Source organism: Leptonotus elevatus, chromosome 4, assembly GCF_054856555.1.
Source record: "Leptonotus elevatus isolate MCC_2025b chromosome 4, RoL_Lele_1.0, whole genome shotgun sequence".
NCBI lineage: Eukaryota > Metazoa > Chordata > Actinopteri > Syngnathiformes > Syngnathidae > Leptonotus > Leptonotus elevatus.
In genome coordinates this window covers 25,973,273-25,992,876 of record NC_141242.1, presented here as the reverse complement: position 1 = coordinate 25,992,876, position 19,604 = coordinate 25,973,273, and the positions used below count along the sequence as shown (strand labels likewise).

General features: G+C 41.0%; 1 protein-coding gene across 2 annotated transcripts; it reads left to right on the top strand.

Moving 5' to 3' along the window:
- The first annotated feature begins 988 nt into the window (after positions 1-988).
- Positions 989-19,590, top strand: LOC147176376 (fibroblast growth factor 6-like). 2 transcript variants are annotated; one of them, XR_015094575.1, is made up of 4 exons: positions 989-1,662; positions 2,256-2,359; positions 9,404-9,640; positions 19,471-19,590. XR_015094575.1 is itself a non-coding variant. In XM_086073209.1 (3 exons), the coding sequence occupies exons 1-3, from the start codon at positions 1,314-1,316 to the stop codon at positions 9,578-9,580; spliced, it is 630 nt and encodes a 209-aa protein (XP_085929335.1). In that variant the 5' UTR covers positions 989-1,313; the 3' UTR covers positions 9,581-17,835. The 2 variants fall into 2 exon arrangements, 1 of the variants encoding a protein (XP_085929335.1); XM_086073209.1 differs by lacking the exon at positions 19,471-19,590 and having other exon boundaries at positions 9,404-17,835.
- The last annotated feature ends 14 nt before the right edge of the window (positions 19,591-19,604 follow it).

Genomic DNA, 19,604 nt, shown 5'->3' with positions numbered 1-19,604 from the left:
TTATCCAACATCTGTCCCTATTACAAGTTACTGAGCTTCTTCCAAATTTCTGTGGAGAAAACTATCTTGATAATGGTGCCATCCGTCGGAGATCCCAAGAAGTGACTGTTTAGCGCAGCCCACCGCTGTGGCCTCTCTGACACATGGCCATGCAGCTGCTGACATTATCTGTTACATGGAAAAGACGATAGGCTTTCGTGTCGCCGGGAATGGCATGCGGACTATGTGTGCCATTCCATGTCAGGCCTCCGCTTTGCTCCACGCGGCTCTTACATATGTACCATGAGAAACATGCGGAGATCATAATGCGTTACTGTAGTAGAGCTTATGCTGCAATGGACAACTGGGTGGCGGGATTCTGTGTTTTTACTCCAATGGAGGACTTAAACCTTGAAACAAGGTGGTATAGGTCAGGGTTTTCCAACCTTTATTTGAGCCGAGGCATATACGCTTAATTTATGTAAGAAAACAAATGTATGCAGAGGTTGCTTCTTGATTGCCATCTAGTGGAAGAACATTTCATTGTTCTGCTTGTCACTATACGTCATTGGGATAGATAGTGAACAAACTAATTGCATTTAGGCAATTTCACACGGCACACTTGAGAATCACAGGTGTTGACCGTCTCATCCATAGATTTGTTTGCTAAAGTTGTTAAAGAGTGCAACAGAAAAAGTGGCACAGCATGAGCGCTGTCATTGCTCTCCAGTGACAAGTGGGACTGTTTTTACACCTTCTTTCTAAATAAGGAAGCGGCCTGACAGACATATGACCACCGACCCAATTTGGGTGCTGCCCTGAGGGCCCGCTCAAGTCCCCCTTCCCCTCCCAGCCCACCCACAACCTCTTACTGGGCCAGCTATGACAAAACATTGAAGGCTCTTTCCTGCTGCCATCAGGGTTATCTCTGGCCTTGCATTGGGAGTCAGAAGATCCAGGGAAGATGCGTGGCCCCTGAGGGGAGGGGGGCCTTCATTTCTTTCTCTGCTCTCTCTCTTTTTTTTTGGTGCATGGCGGATTATTTCTTGCAACTCTTCTTTTTGGTCGAGGAGCAGGAGAGAGAGCAAGTGCGCGCGTGTAGGGGGGAGAGAGAGAGGCGTGGAGGTAGGAGCTGCAAAACATGGTAATCACCAGCAGCAGCACCAGCACCATCACCTCCAGCGTCTCCTCTCCTCCTCTGCACCGGGGCTTGCGTTTCATGCCCTGCACAGCTCCAGAAATAACCCTCAGCCAGCATGCCGAAGGGAGAAAAACAAGAAGAGCGGTATTTTTAGGCTCATTAATTTGGACCACGTGGTCTGAAGGTAAACCGGATGGCTGGAGCTCACAGGCTCCTCGTCAGTATGTCCTGCGAGGCCGGCACGCCGCACTGGACGCTGACCGCGGCAGTTCTCCTCAGCCTCCTGCTGGGCATCGTGTCGGCGTACCCGCTCCCGAGCGGCCGGACGAATGGCACCTCGCTGCTGGAGAAGCGCTGGGAGACGCTCTTCTCTCGCTCCGTGCTGGGGATCTCCGGGGAGAAGCCGGAGCTCAACTGGGAGAGTGACTACCTGCTGGGCATCAAGAGAGTGCGGAGGCTCTACTGCAACGTGGGCATCGGCTTCCACCTCCAGATCCTCCCCGACGGCAGGATCAACGGTATCCACCACGAGAACCAGTACAGTGAGTTCTTCCGTGTCATTTGCATGATCGTGTGTCATCTCGGTGGGGGGCGCAAAGACAATTCTATTAAAAAGCAAACAGCGCCGAGCGATCGCCCCCCGGCCCCCTCCTCTTTCCTCCCTTCCTCTCCACTCCGCTCCGCTCCTCTCCCTTGCTCGTCCTCTCCTCTCCTCTTCCTCCCCCTCCTCCCAGAGCATGACATGAATGTATGGACGCTTTTAGACGCAACTTATTTTTACGCTACGGGCCAGCTCGGGCGAGCCGGTGGCCGTGGAGCCCAGCACGACCACGCGAATGGCGCAATCCCGCCACACGCATACACGCACACACAAGCACGCGCACGCACGCACGCACGCACGCACACACACGCACACACACACACACACACACACACAAATAAATAAATGCGCTTGCATGTGATGGGATGTGAAGGATGCAGAACAAAGAGTCGTCACGCTGCAAGGTTAGGCGCATAGGCGTGGAGAGGGGACACAATACATGCTAAATCCTAATCATAAATTATTCTCTGTTTGGAAGGGGGAAAAAGGCTCCCGGCCAGCCATCGCGCGTTCTCAAATTTTTTGTGATTTCAGGTCTCATTGAGATCTCCACGGTGGAGAGAGGAGTGGTGAGCCTGTGCGGAGTCAAGAGTGACTTGTATGTCGCCATGAACAGACGAGGGAGGTTATATGGGACGGTAAGTGTGCACCCCACTTTTTTTCTATAAGGACTGCTGATCAATGTGCATGAGCCAGTAGGATTGACACATTCCAAATATTTGACATTGTGTACTTTTTACTTTTTTTACTTACAATTGGGCTCTCCAAGAAGTCCAATGAAAATCAAGACGTTCATCTATACATTGCATCTGTCCTCACATAACAAAACTGTCAAGTTCAGGCCATGTACATGAAGATTATACTCGAATACAATCAAATTAATCATCTATTTTTTTAACATGAGCTTGGGATATCCCATCTGATTTTTGAGCAGAGGTGGGGTACACCCAAGATTGGTCACCAGCTAATCACAGGGCGCTTATATACAGTACAAATAATTACACAAAAGAGCAATTTAGAGTCTTTGAACCTACTGTAATTTGCAAATATGGGAGGAAATGTTCACAGTAAGGCCAGAGCTGAGATTCAAACCCCCAACCTCACAACTGTGTATGTAACGTTCATGATAAATGAAACTATGATAATATACAGGCATGCCGGTTGGAGCGTCCTCAAAAAAATAAAAATAAATCAAACGCTTTGCCACTTTGTAGTTATTGAGCTCAGTTCAATGTAAACTGTTTTTGAAGGGGATCTGTCAAAAGTGTTTGAGGGTCTGGATTTACTTTTTTGAACAGCTGATGACCACCTACAAAACTGTTAACAGCAATATTTCATAGGTGTCACGCCATCACTATGAGCTATAATTACTATTTTATAAGTAGGTCCCATAAAGCCACAGTTCATGAGGTGGTCACTTACTGACCACTTTAAGCATTACAACTGAGTCATCCAGAGAAATTACCCTTTATGGCTAAATCTGTTTTACAACATCATTTATGTTTTTTGTTTTTTAGTAACGGAAAAATAAATCAATCTCATCGTGTGTGCAATGTTTTAAGTAGGATTTAAATTTTCCTTACATTAACTGCTGAAGTAGTATGAAAAACTAACCTCCATTAAAAGTAAAGTATAAAAACAATGAAACAGTCTTAAATTTGTCAGATGAGCAACACACTCACTATTGTTAAAATGTAAACACAATAAAATTGCCCAAATGAGTTTTGATAAGAAGTCAAATAGTTTACCTTCTTTCAGTGCTTATTCTTTTCCAATTCTCAGTCTTTTGATACTAATTGTTTTGGCTGCTGCATTTTTTTTAAAAAGTGCAATACAGTGTTCCCTCGCTATAATGCGGTACACATTTTGCGGTCTCGCTGTTTTGCAGATTTTTTGTGTGCAATTTTGCATGCATTTTATTTTGCAACAATGTACCTATTTTATCAAATTTATAAAGGTTAGAAATGTGGAAAAAATATAAATGCCTCAATGAGAAAAGTGTATAAACTGTGCGGTGAAGGGTTTTAGACCTTTAAAACGTTTATAATAAATGTAAAACACAAAGCTAACTACTTCACAGATTTAATTTATTGCGGGAATTTATTTTTTATTTTTTAACTTAACCCCTGCTGTAAACGAGGGAACACTGTACCACCAAAAAGCAAAAAATTAATAAAAAAATAAAACCCAAACATATGCTCAGGGTAAGATGTGGAATTCCTCGGTCATGATGATGGTTATGTTTATTTTTTTTCCTGTAATTTTCTTTCTTGGGATGTTTTTGTCGAGGGTATTCCAGTGGATGTGCAGTTAACTCGTCTGCTTCACAGTTCTGAGGTTTGGAGTCGAACTCTCTGCTCTGGCCTTCCTGTGTTGAGTTCTTGTCACGCTTGCGTGGGTTTCCTCCAGCTCTCTTGACTCTCGCTCACCCTCAACCTAATGAGGACAAGCACTGTAACAAATGGATGGATTGATATGTTCTGGTTTTATCATTCAAAAGTGTCTGCTTGTACAGTTAATGAGGAGGACATGGATTAAGGGATTTTGGTTGACTTCTGAGCTATACAAATTCGCAGGTATTCAACCAGAGCTGTTCTAGTGCAACATATTGTTTGGACATGCTCAAAGGTACTTGACTTGAGTTGTGGAGATTTGTGAGAATGTCAGCAGTAACCTTGATGTCATTGGCGCTGCAATGACAATGACATGTGTTGCCGTTAGTTGGCTGGTGGGCCGACATCCTTGACAGGCAGAATGTATCTCCTCTCGAGTGATGACGTGTTAGCTTGCCACTGTGCTGATGATCTGATAAGAGATTGAATTTAGCCACATGGGTTGAGATGGAGGCAGCCGGCTTGTCTGCTGCATACGCCATGTTGGCTTGTCAGCACTGCAGAACTGACGTTGTGCCTTGCCTTTTTTCATTAGTGGCTGCTGTTTTGTTGACTACTGAGGGACTTGAAATATTATTTTTCATGTATACATTCTTTATGTTCCATTTCAGGGAACTGCTGTAATGAAAAGCCATAAAATGTGCAGTTGTTTACAGTAGAAGAAAACGATCACTGCTATTTGTAGCCACTTTATTTAATTGAATGAATTTAAGGGGAATTCAACACCCCTAAAAATCTTTACAATAATTTGTTATATATGCCTCATTAGTCTAAACATGGCATTCGGATTAATATTGTTTTTAGAATATGAATGAAGCATCAAAATCCATCAATCTTTATCCTTTTCAGGGGGCGGCCGTTTTGTCACATGCTGTCAACTCAAGTAATGAGCAATTAAAGCTCAGCTTGTGAATGTCACATGACCAAACTCAGAAAATAAGTGAGCCGTGAATGGTCGTCACTGTGATGTAATTTTCAGTTGGCAGCAAGTGGCAAAATGGTCTCTAGCAACTTGAACTTGGCCCAATGAATTACAGTCCTTTAGTGGCCCAAATCTGGCATCCACATGTGGGCCACATAAGGCCCATATCTAAGCCATAGCTGGTACTACTGTGGCCCTACGCTGGGCCAGACAACTGGTGCTGGACATCAGCCTTAATTCAACCTTAACTAAGCCACTTCATTCATGTGCCATATTTGACCCACATAAAACAAAAAGACTCAAAAACAACTTCAGTATTATTTTAATATGCAAATTTTTCGATAGGGTCCACTGGGAGCAAACAAGGGTTCAGTGCCTTTCTCAAGGACACTTCAACATAGTCACCAAGGGTGAGAATCAAACCCACAACCTCACAGATGGGACACGACTACTCTGAGCCATCCAGTTAAATACTTTGTCACTAGTTTTAACATTTGGATGTGGTGGAAGGTAGTTCGCCTCAGCTCTTCGGATTCTTATAGTACTTTGTGGGTGTTTGTTCACCTGACTGTTTCCTTAACAAGGAATGTACACTATGACGAAATGTTAATGACACCAATGTCCAAAAAATGGCGAAAGCTGTTCACCATCAAATAAGTTCTCTGGGAAGTTCTTTGAGAACTCATTGGTGTACCATCCTTGGTAAGGAAACAGTCAGGTGAACATACACCCAAAAAGTACAGGGAGTCCTCGAGTTACGGTCGAGTTCCGTTCCTATGCTGGCGACGTAACCCGAATTTCGCTTAAGTTGGATTTCACTGTTAATGTCGATATTTACATCAAAATACTTTGTACACTAATTTAAAAAAAACATATTTGCGTGACCCGGAAGAGCCGGAAACCAATATTTTGTGTTTCCGCACGGACATTGCTGACGGACGGCAGAGCGGAGCTAATTCAAACAATTTAATTTAAACACGGTAATGTGACGCGCCTGATGGCGACCCGACCTGCTCAATGGACGTTCGTTGCTAGAGGTAACAACAACACTAGTTTAAATCACTTTAAAATTGTGTGATGACTGTAGTAAATTAACGACAAAGAAGATGCTACGGACGAGGCACGGGCGCCGTAAAGTAGAAACGACATAGGTGGCGTGCGACATAACTCGAGGACTCCCTGTACTATAAGAATCCGAAGAGCTGTGGCGAACTACCTTCCATCACATCCAAATGTTAAAACTAGTGACAAAGTATTTAACTGGATGGCTCAGAGTGGTTGTGTCCCATCTGTGAGGTTGTGGGTTCGATTCTCACCCCTGGTGACCATGTTGAAGGGTCCTTGAAAGGCACTGAATCCTTGTTTGCTCCCAGTGGACCCTATCGAAAAATGAACATCTTTAATAATACTAAAATTGTTGTTGAGTCTTTTATTTATTTATATGTGGGTCAAATATGGTACATGAATGAAGTGGTTTAGTTCAGATTAAATTAAGGCTGATGTTGGGCACCAGTTGTCTGGCCCAGCGTAGGGCCACAGTAGTGCCAGCTATGGCTTAGATATGGGCCTTATGTGTGGCCCCCATGTGGATGCCAGATGTGGGCCACTAATGGACCGCAATTCATTGGGCCAATTTTATCACCATATTTGCTGACTAGGATGTTGCTGTTTTCTTCATATTCCACAAACGTAAAATTAAGCAGAATAGTTTTTAGACTAGTGGAAGTCGCATAGAATATTTTATTGTAAGGAACAAGAAAATTTTGGGGTCGACTTCCCCTTTAAGATTGTGCTGAGAGTTGTTGAGTAAATCCATCCAAAGAGTGTGGCTAAGGGATGAAACGTATATTATGTCTATGTTTGTAGAAGTGACAGAAAGTATGACTACATTTAGCCACATTTAACATACAATAAGCAATATTAGCTGTTCAATATTTGAACACATTTACCGTTAGCTTTGAATTTCACAACTGGTTACCGTCATCCTCTGTGAAAATGTTAGCTATTTACTTCCATTGTCCTTGGTAAAAAAAAAGAAAAAAGGATAACTTCCCCCCCCCCCCCCCATGTTTTGGACTGTGCCTTTATGCTAGTGTGACGTGTTTTTTTTTTCAAATTGAGTATGAATTGATAGAAAAAGTCATTCACTGGAGTCACTTGATGGTATTGTGGTTCCCTTGCATTTCTGCAAGTTGTATGGCTTCATTTCGAACCTCTACTTGTTTTTGAACCCGTAGTGAAAATAGTGTTCATTATATGAATGTTTTAGAAATTCAAACTTGATGGCATAATAGCAATTTTTCACCAGCAAGTGTTGCTGCTGTCAGTGCTGGGAGTAGTAAATGTAAAAGGAATGGCCTTTATTATGCACTAACACAAACCCAAATGTCTGTCATTTTTTGTTAGCTACGACTATTCCAACACTATGGAATTTTCTCCCTCTTGACATTAGGTAAGCCTGCTCAGTTGAGACTTTTAAAGCTAAATTAAAGACCCACCTTACTGGTACTGAACTTCACAACAAGCAGCAGTTCAGTAGATAGACAAGAATTCTTCAAAAAAGAAGCTAAGTGCTTGCTTCAAGCTGTTTATTGCCACTCCCAGTTGTAAATTACTAAGGATGGGCCAGTACCGATGACCCGGCCTTATTTCAAGGTATCTGTAATCGCAACCGCGGTTGATACGAGCTGCCCTCTTATGGCTGTTTTATGACCAGGATCTAGAAATAAGAAGAATAGAAAATTGACATTAATTTTATGCAATTTTATGTTAAAATGCTGTACTGGCATATACAGGTCTTTGTTTTATCGGTTTGAAAAAAGTATCAGATATCCCCATTCAATGTAAAGCGCCAAACAGGCTAAACAAAACTAGCATCGATGTCGTGGTTATAACTCCTTAAGATGTTTTAACACAAACGGTGTAGCAACAAATATAGACAGACATTATAGCAATACTCACGGGTGTATATTCTTTATCCTCTGCAAAAAAAACTGTGTAACTTAATTGTCCTTTTCATCCAACATTATCAAATGTTTTTATTCTATTCATGTCTGCCATCTTCAGCCCCTTGGTAGCACAGGTGCACATACTAGGAGTAAAGCATCACAATATAGCAAAAAATAATAATAATAAAATACAATTCAAATTACATTGTACAATGGCACCTTGGAGTTTGAACATAATTCGTTCCTGCGAAGTGTTCAAAGTCCGAATTGTTCAACCCCTGAAACATTTTTTCCCGTAGGAAATAATGTAAATGCAATTAAGCCGTTGCCAAGCTCCTAAACCAGAAAATTCCTATTTTAATTTCTATTTATATTTTTTACATTTACAGTACAGTACAGTATTTAAACAATAAAAACACCTTACTTTACCTGTTGTGGTGTGATGGCATCAGTGGATGATAAATGCTATGTTAATGCTAGTTTTAGTTAAGTGCTGAGTTTGTGTATTTTACATTGGGCACATTGTTAGGCTACTAAGCGGTCCTTGCGTGCGTTGTTTAACATCAGGCACGTTGTTGAACAGCTTAGGGGGGTCCTCGTGCCAGTATTTACAGAAGTAGTCGTGGTAGTTACAACTGCGCGATAATCTCCTTCCTAATTCCACTGTGGTTCGTAGCACTGTATGTTTTTCTTTGCTGCCACTGGCACTGTTGTCTTTCTTTGGGCCCATGGCGAAGAAAATTGTCGTGGAAAAATCAAAATGCACTCGCGAGTATGGAGCACCTCCGGGAGTATTCATGATTTCAATGGAAACGAGCAGTGCATCGTCTCAACTTCCGCAACGTAAGCATTCGGCATTGCTCGGCTTCACTCGGCTAGCCGTTTTCAAGGTATGTTCGGCATAGCTTGCTTTGTTTGGGTGTTCAAACTCTGAAAATGAGTTCAAACTCCGAGGCATTTTTTACTCCGATTTTTGAGTTGAAGTCCGAATTGTTCGAGTTCCGAGACGTTCAAACTTCGAGGTTCCACTGTATTTAATTATTACTGTATGAATTTTTTTTTATAGTACAGTACTGGTTTTTTTCTAATTAAGTGACGTTACAGCATTTTTGTTGTTTTTTGGAGCAGGCTGAAGATTATTAACCTCATTACCATTCATTTGCATCTCTTGATTGTGAATTTGTTTCAATAGTTCAATTCCAAAAATTTTACTAATTTCTTATATACTACTTGTAGATTCACTTGACACAGTCTATATGTCATTGTGTATTTATTCTAATTTTGGTTTATAATTAAGAAAAGCCACAAAGTCAGGAAATTATAATGTTCCATAATAAACAATCTGACCTCTTTTCAAACGTATGAATGATGTAGCAATGGAACTTGTGCAAACGATTTTGCCTCCCGTGTCGTCTGCAGACAGTCTTCCAAGACGAGTGCAAATTCCGAGAGCGGATGCTGCCCAACAACTACAACGCGTACGAGTCGCTGGCGTACCGAGGCTCCTTCATGGCGCTCAGCAAGCACGGCCGCGTCAAAAGGGGCAACAAGGCCACCACTGCCATGACTGTCACGCACTTCCTACCCCGAATATGACCTCCCCCGAGCAAAGACTGGCAATAACACACTTATTTGCACACGTGGATTCTTTCCCAGGTAACTTCAATACCCTCTCCATACTGTACATCCATCAAAACCCACAACGGACTGTCATAGAAAGAATATCCAATAGTATTTATTCAGACTTTATATGTATATTTGGGTAGCTTACTTTGTATTAGAAATGATGAAATGCCTTTCTTTGCTGCTTTTTTTGGATTTCAACCAATTTGCGATGGGGACAGAGATACTGTCGGCTTCAACGGTCTTCATTCTTCTGTATGGGTGCTTGTTGAAGTCAGCGGAGTGCGTGCTCTGTCAGCTCTTTGTTTTGGATATGATCATTGTATTACCTCAAAGCACCAAAAATTCTGAAAAATATACATGCATGGAACTTGTACTGAGAAAAAAAAATGCCTGTGAAGATGTTTTTGTTGTGCACCATCTCCATTTGTTGGATCTCATCTCGGACAGGGCAACTCCAGCACTTGCAAATATGGCAGCGGTTGTTCTTGCTTTGTCATGAGGTAGCGGTGCCTTGAATTCCTGTGGTGGCCCCCCTCCCTGACCCCACGCCTCCCCTTCCCTTTGCATGCAAGTAATGCCGGTGCTTAAGTCAGAAATAGGAATGAAAGACAAGTCATCACTCCACAAGCCAGATGCCACCGCTGGTCTTGAGCCCCATTCCAGGAGGGCCACACGATGTTCCCTCCGGGAATTCGATTAAGGAAGTGAATTGTGACTGTGTGCCTGCACATGGCGCAGTGGTTTTTATTTTATTTTATTTTTTATATTTGACATTTGAAAGAGAGCACTGGAGGGAGCTTTGACAATCCCACAATTTGGTTATCAATGGTTTTGGGTACATGCCATTGTTATCCAAGTATGAAGGAAACTCACATAGCTTGTATTTGGGTGCCGTCTTGACAAAAAGTGATGAAGGGATCTCTTTTGGTTTAGCACTTGAAGGTCTTTATGCAGGAAACAGTGTGGATGCTACTGTTGATGAGTCAGTTCACTGTCAATGAGGGTTTGCTTTGAGGGACATCAGGATTCTACACTTCAGGTACTCCAGTCTCTCCCATTTAGATTTACATTTGTCTTTATTATTTATGCAAGCTATTAATGCAAATTGGTCACTGAGTATGTAGCATACTTTACTTGAATGCAACCCTTTGAGATACTGTAATACGGCGATGTGCAGGGGCGAAGTCAATGACAGCAGTGACGTGCTGAGTTGGACTTTTAAGGGTCTCAGTGCATGGCCTCCATTGTTGGTTTAACTCGGCGAGGATGCGAGTAATGCGGACCTACATTGCGGGCCTCATCCGCCTGAGCCATTTGTGTACCAAGGCCGGAGGTGCTGACGTCTCGTTTTCGGGTTACTGACGTTTAGTTGTTTTCTTGTTCCGACCTTGTTCTTTGAGCAAGATGATGGGCGAGCTTCTCGTGTTTTCTCATGTGCGATGAGACAAGGATGTCATGACTCGTTAAGACTATTTTCGGTCCTGCTGAATTGCGCCGCAATCTGTTAGGTTTGGCGAACAGTGGAACCTCTGAAGTGCTAAAGTTGGTCAGTCAAGCAATTTGAAAACTATTCTCAAGTGTTACAAAAAATCCAAGCTCAAACTCAATTTCTTTGACTTTTTGTCCGAATCAAAAACAACAAAGTTAACTAGAGCTGGCCCTCGCAGCCCAGGCCACTTTGGGGTACTTGCATGATGGGGTATCAGCAGATTAAAAAAAAAATTAAATGGCATAATAAACCTTTACATGTGGATTATTTTTTTTGGGGGGGGGCAGGTGTGTTGAGTGTGTGTGATAAGACCCTCAAAAATCAGCATCCTTTATTTTTTGTCATTGAGTTGCCCCAATTCACATTTTTTTAAGTATACATCATAGTTAGTTTTACTCATAGCACAATATTGCTTTTATTGTCCATAGAGGGCATCAAAAATAAATAAATAAAAAATACATACTGTATATATGGATAGATCTGATGCCACTGAAAATTTTGTGATCGAAAGAAAAAAAAATATTCATAAATGACTTAGTTATCACACTTACAAAGAGTATCCAAATTTTGTACAAAATACCGCATGTGGGGTAAAAAACAATTTTCACCCCAAGAGCTAGGTGGCGCTATATTTATAAACGAATATTGTCATAGAGATACCGGTCACTGCTCGGGCCCTAATAATGCTGTATTTCCTCACATAGTGGCCTCCACTTGAATTGAAGCTGTTTCTAAAATAATGACTGCCACTTGGACAAATTAACGCCTCCCCTCAAATAGACACCTTTGTTGAAAAGTGTAACTAAATCTGTTCATGGATTCTTTAGTTAATACCTAAGCTGATTTGCAAAGTCGGTTGCTAACAGAACCATTTAGTGCAGGGGTCTTCAACCGTTTTCCTCAGTGAGCTACTTTTAGAAAAACAAAACAGCAGCAAGCTGCTCATTGTTCACAACGTTTATTCTATAGCCAAATTTGTGTTATAATACCTTTACTTCAGCCACTACAATAACAAATCAACAGTGGTCACAAAATACATGAGTTCCTCACTCAGCCTTGTCCTAAACTATGACTTAATGACATTCATGTCTGAAAAGACTGACTCACAAATAGACCCAAACAATGCAGACATTTTCAGAGCAACTTAATTAAGATTCTGATAGTTATCTGCCGCTACAAGGTAAGGCACTTGTCGTTGACGTTTGTGAAGCAAAACTCTATTTCCCGTTCTTGATGCTAATGATATGACTTTCTCTCTTTAGCGACGGCGCTCATGTTTGCATTGAACCGGGAGTGCTTAGCAAGCTATACATGGCTAGAGAAACTGTTTGATTGATGGGAAATTCACAATGACAAAGGAAAAGGGGGCAGGAGGTTAGTCGAGGTCCGGAAGTCTGGAACGTGACTTTTTTATTTGCACGCAGATCATTTTTATACTGGAAAAGCAGACGTAAAAAGAGGCAAGGGTCCCGGAGCAATCTGATTGTTCCGCCTTCCGAAAGTGGACGTAAATGACGGACATGACAGAGGCAAGGGTCCCAGAGCGGTCCTATTGGTCAGCATTACGGAATGCGGATTGGCTCGCTAGTTCGCGCGTGGCTTCTGGGATGCTGTTTGCCGAAGTCCATGTGCGGAAACACAAATCGTGCATATAGTGAGATTCAAAATCTTTCCACCTTTACATACAGTGAAATTAACTGTATGTAGCATGTTAACAGTCTTTTGAGCGGGTTACACATGTAATGATTTTTAACATCTTAACAGTTTTTCAAAATGCAAGAGACCTCACTCATAGTGAGAAGAAAATCAGGATGTTTGTTCTTCAGGGTACCTCGACATTGAGTGGGGACTTATCCGCTAGCTATATCATGTCACAATTTTAGAAACAAGGGTTGGGTGTACCGATACCAGGTATCGACATCGGTGCCTATAGCAGCCTTATTTTAAGGTATCGGTACTCTCAACGGTGGCCGATACCAGTATCTGCCACCCTCTTGTGCCTGTTTTACAATCAGGAACTAGAAATAATAAATAAGAAGAAAAGATAATTGGCATTCAAGAACTTTAGTATTTGTATTTGGTATTGGTATCGGAGATTAAATGTTGAGTACTGGTACTGATATCGGTCTAAAAAAGTGGTATTGAACATCCCTAATTGTACCATCCTTATTGTACAAAAACATCCATATAATAGCATGTACTGGCAATAATTTATCTTATAATATGACAAAACCAATCAAATTAATTCAAATGTGATGTTTGTTTGTTTTTTAATCAAACTTAGCTCTAACTGACCAACCATGTAGGATATAAATTTTTTGACAATAGTGTGGGCCAGTCTGTTGTTGAAGTTACATTGGCCAGCATGACTTGATTCTGAAAGCCCTTGGCAGATTGGACTGACATAGCTGCACATAGAGGCTGAAATCTGATTGGACAAAAAAAACATTTAAAAAAAAAATCCAAGATCCACTTGGACACACTACAGTGCAGCCAACAGAGATACTACAAAATGAAGAGCGTACACTGTTGGGAATAAATAAACTTTGACATAAATGTCAGTTAATAGTCCTGCTTGCGCAGTCTATAGCTCGGCCAATCTTGCTATTAAGGACACACACCTAATAATTTGCTATCTTAAATATTCAACAGGTTTAACAGGTTGGCTTGACCGTTTTTGGAGTGAGGCAGGAAGCAAAACACACCACGGTCAGGATAATCTTGAGAGATAATTGCACCTTTTGCTGACGTTGATCAACCGGGAGGGTAAATGCTCCAACTCAGTCCGGTTAAGATGAGTCAAAAGTGTAGAGTCTTAATAATAAAACAAGTTCCCTGTGCCGTATTAATTATGATCTGATTTTTGTTTTTCTGTTAGTTTTCCTGTTGATTTTGTCAGTTCTGTGCTTACGCCACATTATATCACAAAGAACTGTTTACAGAGTAGTTCCACACAGTCTACCTCTTGAGCTTGCTTCTTTTTATTTTATTAAGTTATTTACTGACATTACTATCAGAGGCCATTAATAAACTTCTTAGCAGTGTAAACAAACATCTGGGCTGCGTTTAAAATCATTCACATATTCCCTAAACATGTTAAGGGCATTTCTAGTGGGCTTCACTCGTCAGTCAAAAGAAAAATTGTTTAAACCACTTCTCAGGCTTAATTTACATACTGGACTAATGTCCACAGATATTGGACTTCCTGGAATAAATATTGGCTTATAATTTAACAAAGTACTTTGTGTTGGTCTACTTATATTACAGACATTTTCATTTTCATCAAGATTTTTTTCTTCTTCCTGAAAATCAAACAATAGCCTGGAAACAGGAAATATTTTTTCGGTGTTGAAGCAATGCATCATGGGATATATAGCTTTTTGAGCAAGCATTGGTTGTTCACTTCTTTTCACAGTGGATTGTGGGATACATGAAGGGCTCTATTTCACATTTGGACAGCACTAGTGGATAGAGACTTGGTGATTGCTAACAACCGTGTTATCTCTTCATGAGGAAATACTCTCATTCTTGGAGAAAAACAAACGAGATGCTAATAATAAAGATACGGTTTTATGTGAGGTGATGTCATACATTAGTTCAGGAAATATTTACTGTTAATACTGGTAAATTTATTTTTACACTTGCTGGACAGTTTAGAATGTTAAAATATAGTCTGTACAGTTAGTTAAGTTGTGAATATATATTTTTTTTTTATGAGAAAAAATGGAGCTTGACCAGCTTTGTGTTAAACTTGAGAGGTTCTACTGTACTACTAAATTCATTTGAAATATTGTTATGCATGAATCTGCATGTAGCAAAGTACCACTAAGGCCAGCTTGGTAAAAGTTTTTTTTTTTTGAATATGTTGTCACCGTTTACCTCATACACTCTTAACTGTAAGACACTGTGGGCAGTGCATCAGGGCCGCCGCATGCCCCCGCTCATGTTTAGTAACCGAGATGAGCGCGTGGCACCTGGATCGCGAGTGCGGCCGTGCCAGCGCATGCGCGGGTTGTTGGTTGGTTTTCTGCCAATGTGACAGTAGAGGCCATATCAATTGACCTTGAGTTAGGAATAACAGGACATGGTGGCTGGGTGGGGATGGTGGAGCCCAAGAGTAAGTCGGATGATGCACTGTAAGTAGCAAAAAAGAATCAAAGGCTTCCAGGAAGGTTGCTTGCTTGGTTAAACTTGCTGAATACTGTGATTAGGAGAGAGGCTGAGGATGTTAAACTGTGAGTATTATTATCACCACTGATAAAGCTATCATCGTTATTATTGTATTATTCATTTGAATACATGATGAAGAAAATGAACAGCTGTAGCTTTTTGACTGTGTAACACTTTTTGGCAAAACTGCTAAAATGAGGATAATTTTTTATATGCAGCGCAATTTTCTCAACTGGATGAATCCGAAGCAAACAAGTCAAAGCAGTGTGAATTGCTCATTTTTGTTTTGCCATCCCTGATCTGTTTATGGGTGTTGCAGACGACACCGTTGACCCTATAAAGCCTGAACCATGAATACTGTATATGAGAGAAAATTCGGATTCTTTGTAAATAGAGTATTTTTTGGTCCTTTTGAACAAACAAATGTATTTATTTATTTATTTGGGGGGGGGATCAACTTCCACATGTGACTTTTGATTTGTGTCATATTTGATACATCCTGTCACAATGCTTTAAATTTGTACAAATATAACTGTCAAAAATGTAATAATAAACAGACATATCAAACATATTAGTATTTCCAAAAATCTGAAAGAACATTTCCCACTATTAATAAGTATAAGTTGCTTCTCCTTTCTCAATTGGGCCGATCTTGTATTGTCGCTGGTAACGCTATCTGATGGGTGATACTGCCCTCTAATGGATTATCTCTGCAATGCATGTGTCAGATCATATATGTCAGGGTTTTAATGGGGGAAAAATATTATACTCGTGAAATAGAGGGCTCAAAATGTCTTGTATTTAATATAATACGTTTGGCTTTATAGGGTTAACACAACGCAAAATGCTTGGACTGAAAAGTGGCAATAGCAAAATAATAAGATTTAATTGTTAACTTTGTTGGCTATCTGGAAAAACGAGAGTCTGTTGCATGATTTTGTTTTCACGCAGACTTTTGGTTTAGTTTTGATGAGGAAAAAAATCCCGCCAATCCACTCCCACTTATTCAATTCCCGATTATGCACAAGGAATTCGGAATGGTCCCTTTTGAATATGCACACGCGTCATTTTGCCGACCATCAGCTGCTTTTAAAGATGTTTGTTGGTTCACAGGGATCTCAAGCGAGTGGCTCTGTGCTCACTCTGTACGTGTGTGTGCATGTGTGCGTGTAAGTGCGCGCGTGTGTGTGTGTAAATGTGTGTGTATGCGTGCGTGCGTGCGTGCGTGTCCCTGTGTGCCAGCAGCCTTTATGTTTTCCTCTCAGTTTCCTATTCCTGCACTGAGGGGAGAGTGCTTCCTCTTGAGTCCCCCTCCTCTTTTGGAACATATACCTCACCTTCTGCCTTAGTTCCGATTATTGAAATGATTGTAAATTAGTTTGAAACAACAGACTTCTTCAATCATCTGTTTCTGAAAAAAAATGAGGCGAGTAAGTAAAAAAAAAAACTATATTACAAATGGGTTTCCTTTTATTTTTGTACGTATGTGCTGTGCACAGCAGTCAACTGTATTCCTGAAATGATAATAAAAGAGATTTTGTAAAAACTGTTGTGATGTCTTCAAGTTTCCATGTTTGATTTATAAACATCTGAAAACTGCACACTCAAGAATGCGGATGCACAATTTGAGGTAGAAGGCGGTCTTTAAGTGCTCACACCACAGCAGCGAACTTTATATCCTCACGCAAGTGGCAATCTTCTTGCAGTTTCTCTGAAATGTACTTTGTGCACCTCAATCTCATGTTGGCCATGTATACCTTTCGAGAGTCGTGCAGTTGGAGTTTGAATTCCAAATTCTGAATTTCAAAATTCCTAACAGTGAATTTTTCAGCATTGAAATTCAACATGTAAAAAAAATAAAGAAATTAACATCTCAAAATATTCAGGTGTGAAAATATTCAATGTAAAAAAAAAATTATTATTTTTTTAAATCAGTACAGTACTCTGAAAAACAACATCCGGGTAACCAAGGAGAAACTTGTTGAATTTTGATTTTGAACAAATTCAGTGATGGAAAATGTAATTCAAACTCCGATGGCATAGATATACTTGCCTTATATGCAATGGCACAGAATGGTGCCAACACTCGTTTGTACCTGTGTCCATCTAAAAAAATACCAAAACCTTGCACTGGGCACGAAAATAGGGCCCTCTAGTTTAGGCCCCATCCACACAAAAAACAGTTTCAATGTATCCTCACAAGTTTCTTACAGTTTAGGCCGTTTGTCCACACAATAGCGCGGTTTCGGAGCTTGAAACCGGCCGAGTGGAAAGATTTCAAAACGCGCCCTGTACGCGTCCGTCTAGACGCCATATGCAGGATATTCCTCCAGTGATGACGTAATGGCCGCAGCTCGATGACGACACATTGTCGCAGATTGATGACGTATGCGCTAATTCTCGCGTGACTGCGCGCGAACCGTCAGTCTGTCAACAACAATGGCGGATAGCCGTGTCGTAGTCGTTTTGCGCAGCCTCCTTAGCTTGCTTATGCTTTTGCAGCAAAATATTTTGCTTCTTCATTCCCACGTTCAACAAGCGGTGTTGTACTTGAATCACCCGCCATTGTCACTTCTCCTGTGTTTGTCTTTTTCATGTTGTTTTGATACATGCAAAGCCATATTTGTTCTGTAGATTGCAATAAAGCTAGGGGAAAAAAAGTGTTTGTCTTCTTTGCTGATTCTTCTAAGCTTCCATTAACTCCCTGTGGCTGCGCTACAGCGCCACTCCAGACTTGGCATAAACATTACAGCCGTTAAACGTCCTCAGCGTCTTCTTTTGGACACACGCAAGTCTTGAAATGCTTCTGTGTGTACGAGATTTGTTTGAGGAACGAAGCCAGCTTTCCTTCTGTCTGGACGGGGCCTGAGTTGCATACGAGAGCAAAGGTTGTAGATCAACCACCACAGTAATTAAATAAAACTTAAAATGTTTTTAAACATTGTACATCATTTCAATTAATCTCTCTTAGTGCTTTAAAGGTGCATTGAGGAGTTTAAAATGTTAATATTAAATCATTTTCTACATCATGCATACTTCACCAATGCACGGATGAGTAAAAAGAGATTTTTAACTGCAACCGTGCCTATCAGATTGTATCTCCCCTTCAGTGTAGAGTGTTTGGGGCAAACACTCCAGTTTCTTAGGGGTGGGGAGTGGTGGAGGGTGACGTCGTGCTCGTCGTTAGTGCACAGCAAGATTGAGATGGAAACTGGGAAAAAAACCACACAAAAAAAACAAGAGGCAAAGCCCAAACTTTAGCTCAGACTGCAAGAAAACTCAACAAACGAAGAGTTTATTCAAGCGCATGTACTTGCACGTGCACCATGCGCGACCTTGACACAGAGGCTGCAGTTAATGCTTGAGCAGAGGTGGGCATCGAGGGCCGGAGTCCTGCAGGTTTTGCATGTTGCCCTGCTCCAACACAGCTGATATATGATCAGCTCGTCAGCAAGCTCTGCATAAGCCTGATAACGATCCTGTTGATTGGATTCAGCTTGTGTTGGAAGTGAGAAACCTCCAAAACCTGCAGAACTCTGGCCCTCGAGGACCGAGATTACCCACCTCTGCGCTTGAGTAATAAAAAGTGACTTCACACTCCACAAAGCCCCATAAATGTTGACAGCCCTAATATATATATGATTCTCCTCTTTGCAGTAGGGATAATGATTTTCGATATGATACGATATCACAATATGAAGCTCACGATACGATGATTATCACAATATTGTGGGGCAGTTGGCGATATTAATAAAAAAAGGTCACAAAATTGTAAAAGAAAATGAGCTCGTACTTATTTAAAAAAAGCACAATATTATGCTTTTGTACAGAACAGCAATGCATATGAACCACCTACAATCTCTAATAAGACTAAATATTGAGGCACTTACTTGCTAATGCAAGCACACATTCAGTTCCTGCACATACTGACTTGCTTCACATGCATATTATGTTCCCCTTCATCTGACCATTTGTATGGATTGTAAACATAGAAGGGCCAAAACATCCCTTTGAAAATGTAACTGCATTAAAAAAAAAAAAAAACTAGCCACCAGAGGGTGCTAGAACTGCACAAATAGAAATCAACCTGACTTTCTGAACAGGTATGATGGATGCTGCTTTTAATATTGTGACATGACAACAACGATATTGTGGCAGTTTTAATATCGCAATATCTTGATATTGTCGTTCTTCTTTGCAGTTCAATTTGCCAAGTGGCTGCCGAGGCAAATCATGCATTTTAGCTTCCAAAGCGGCAGCAGCATTCCTTGTTGCGCTGCCAGTTAAAGCTTGAAGAAATTCCACAAAGGCAACCCTAAACCACTGACAAACAAC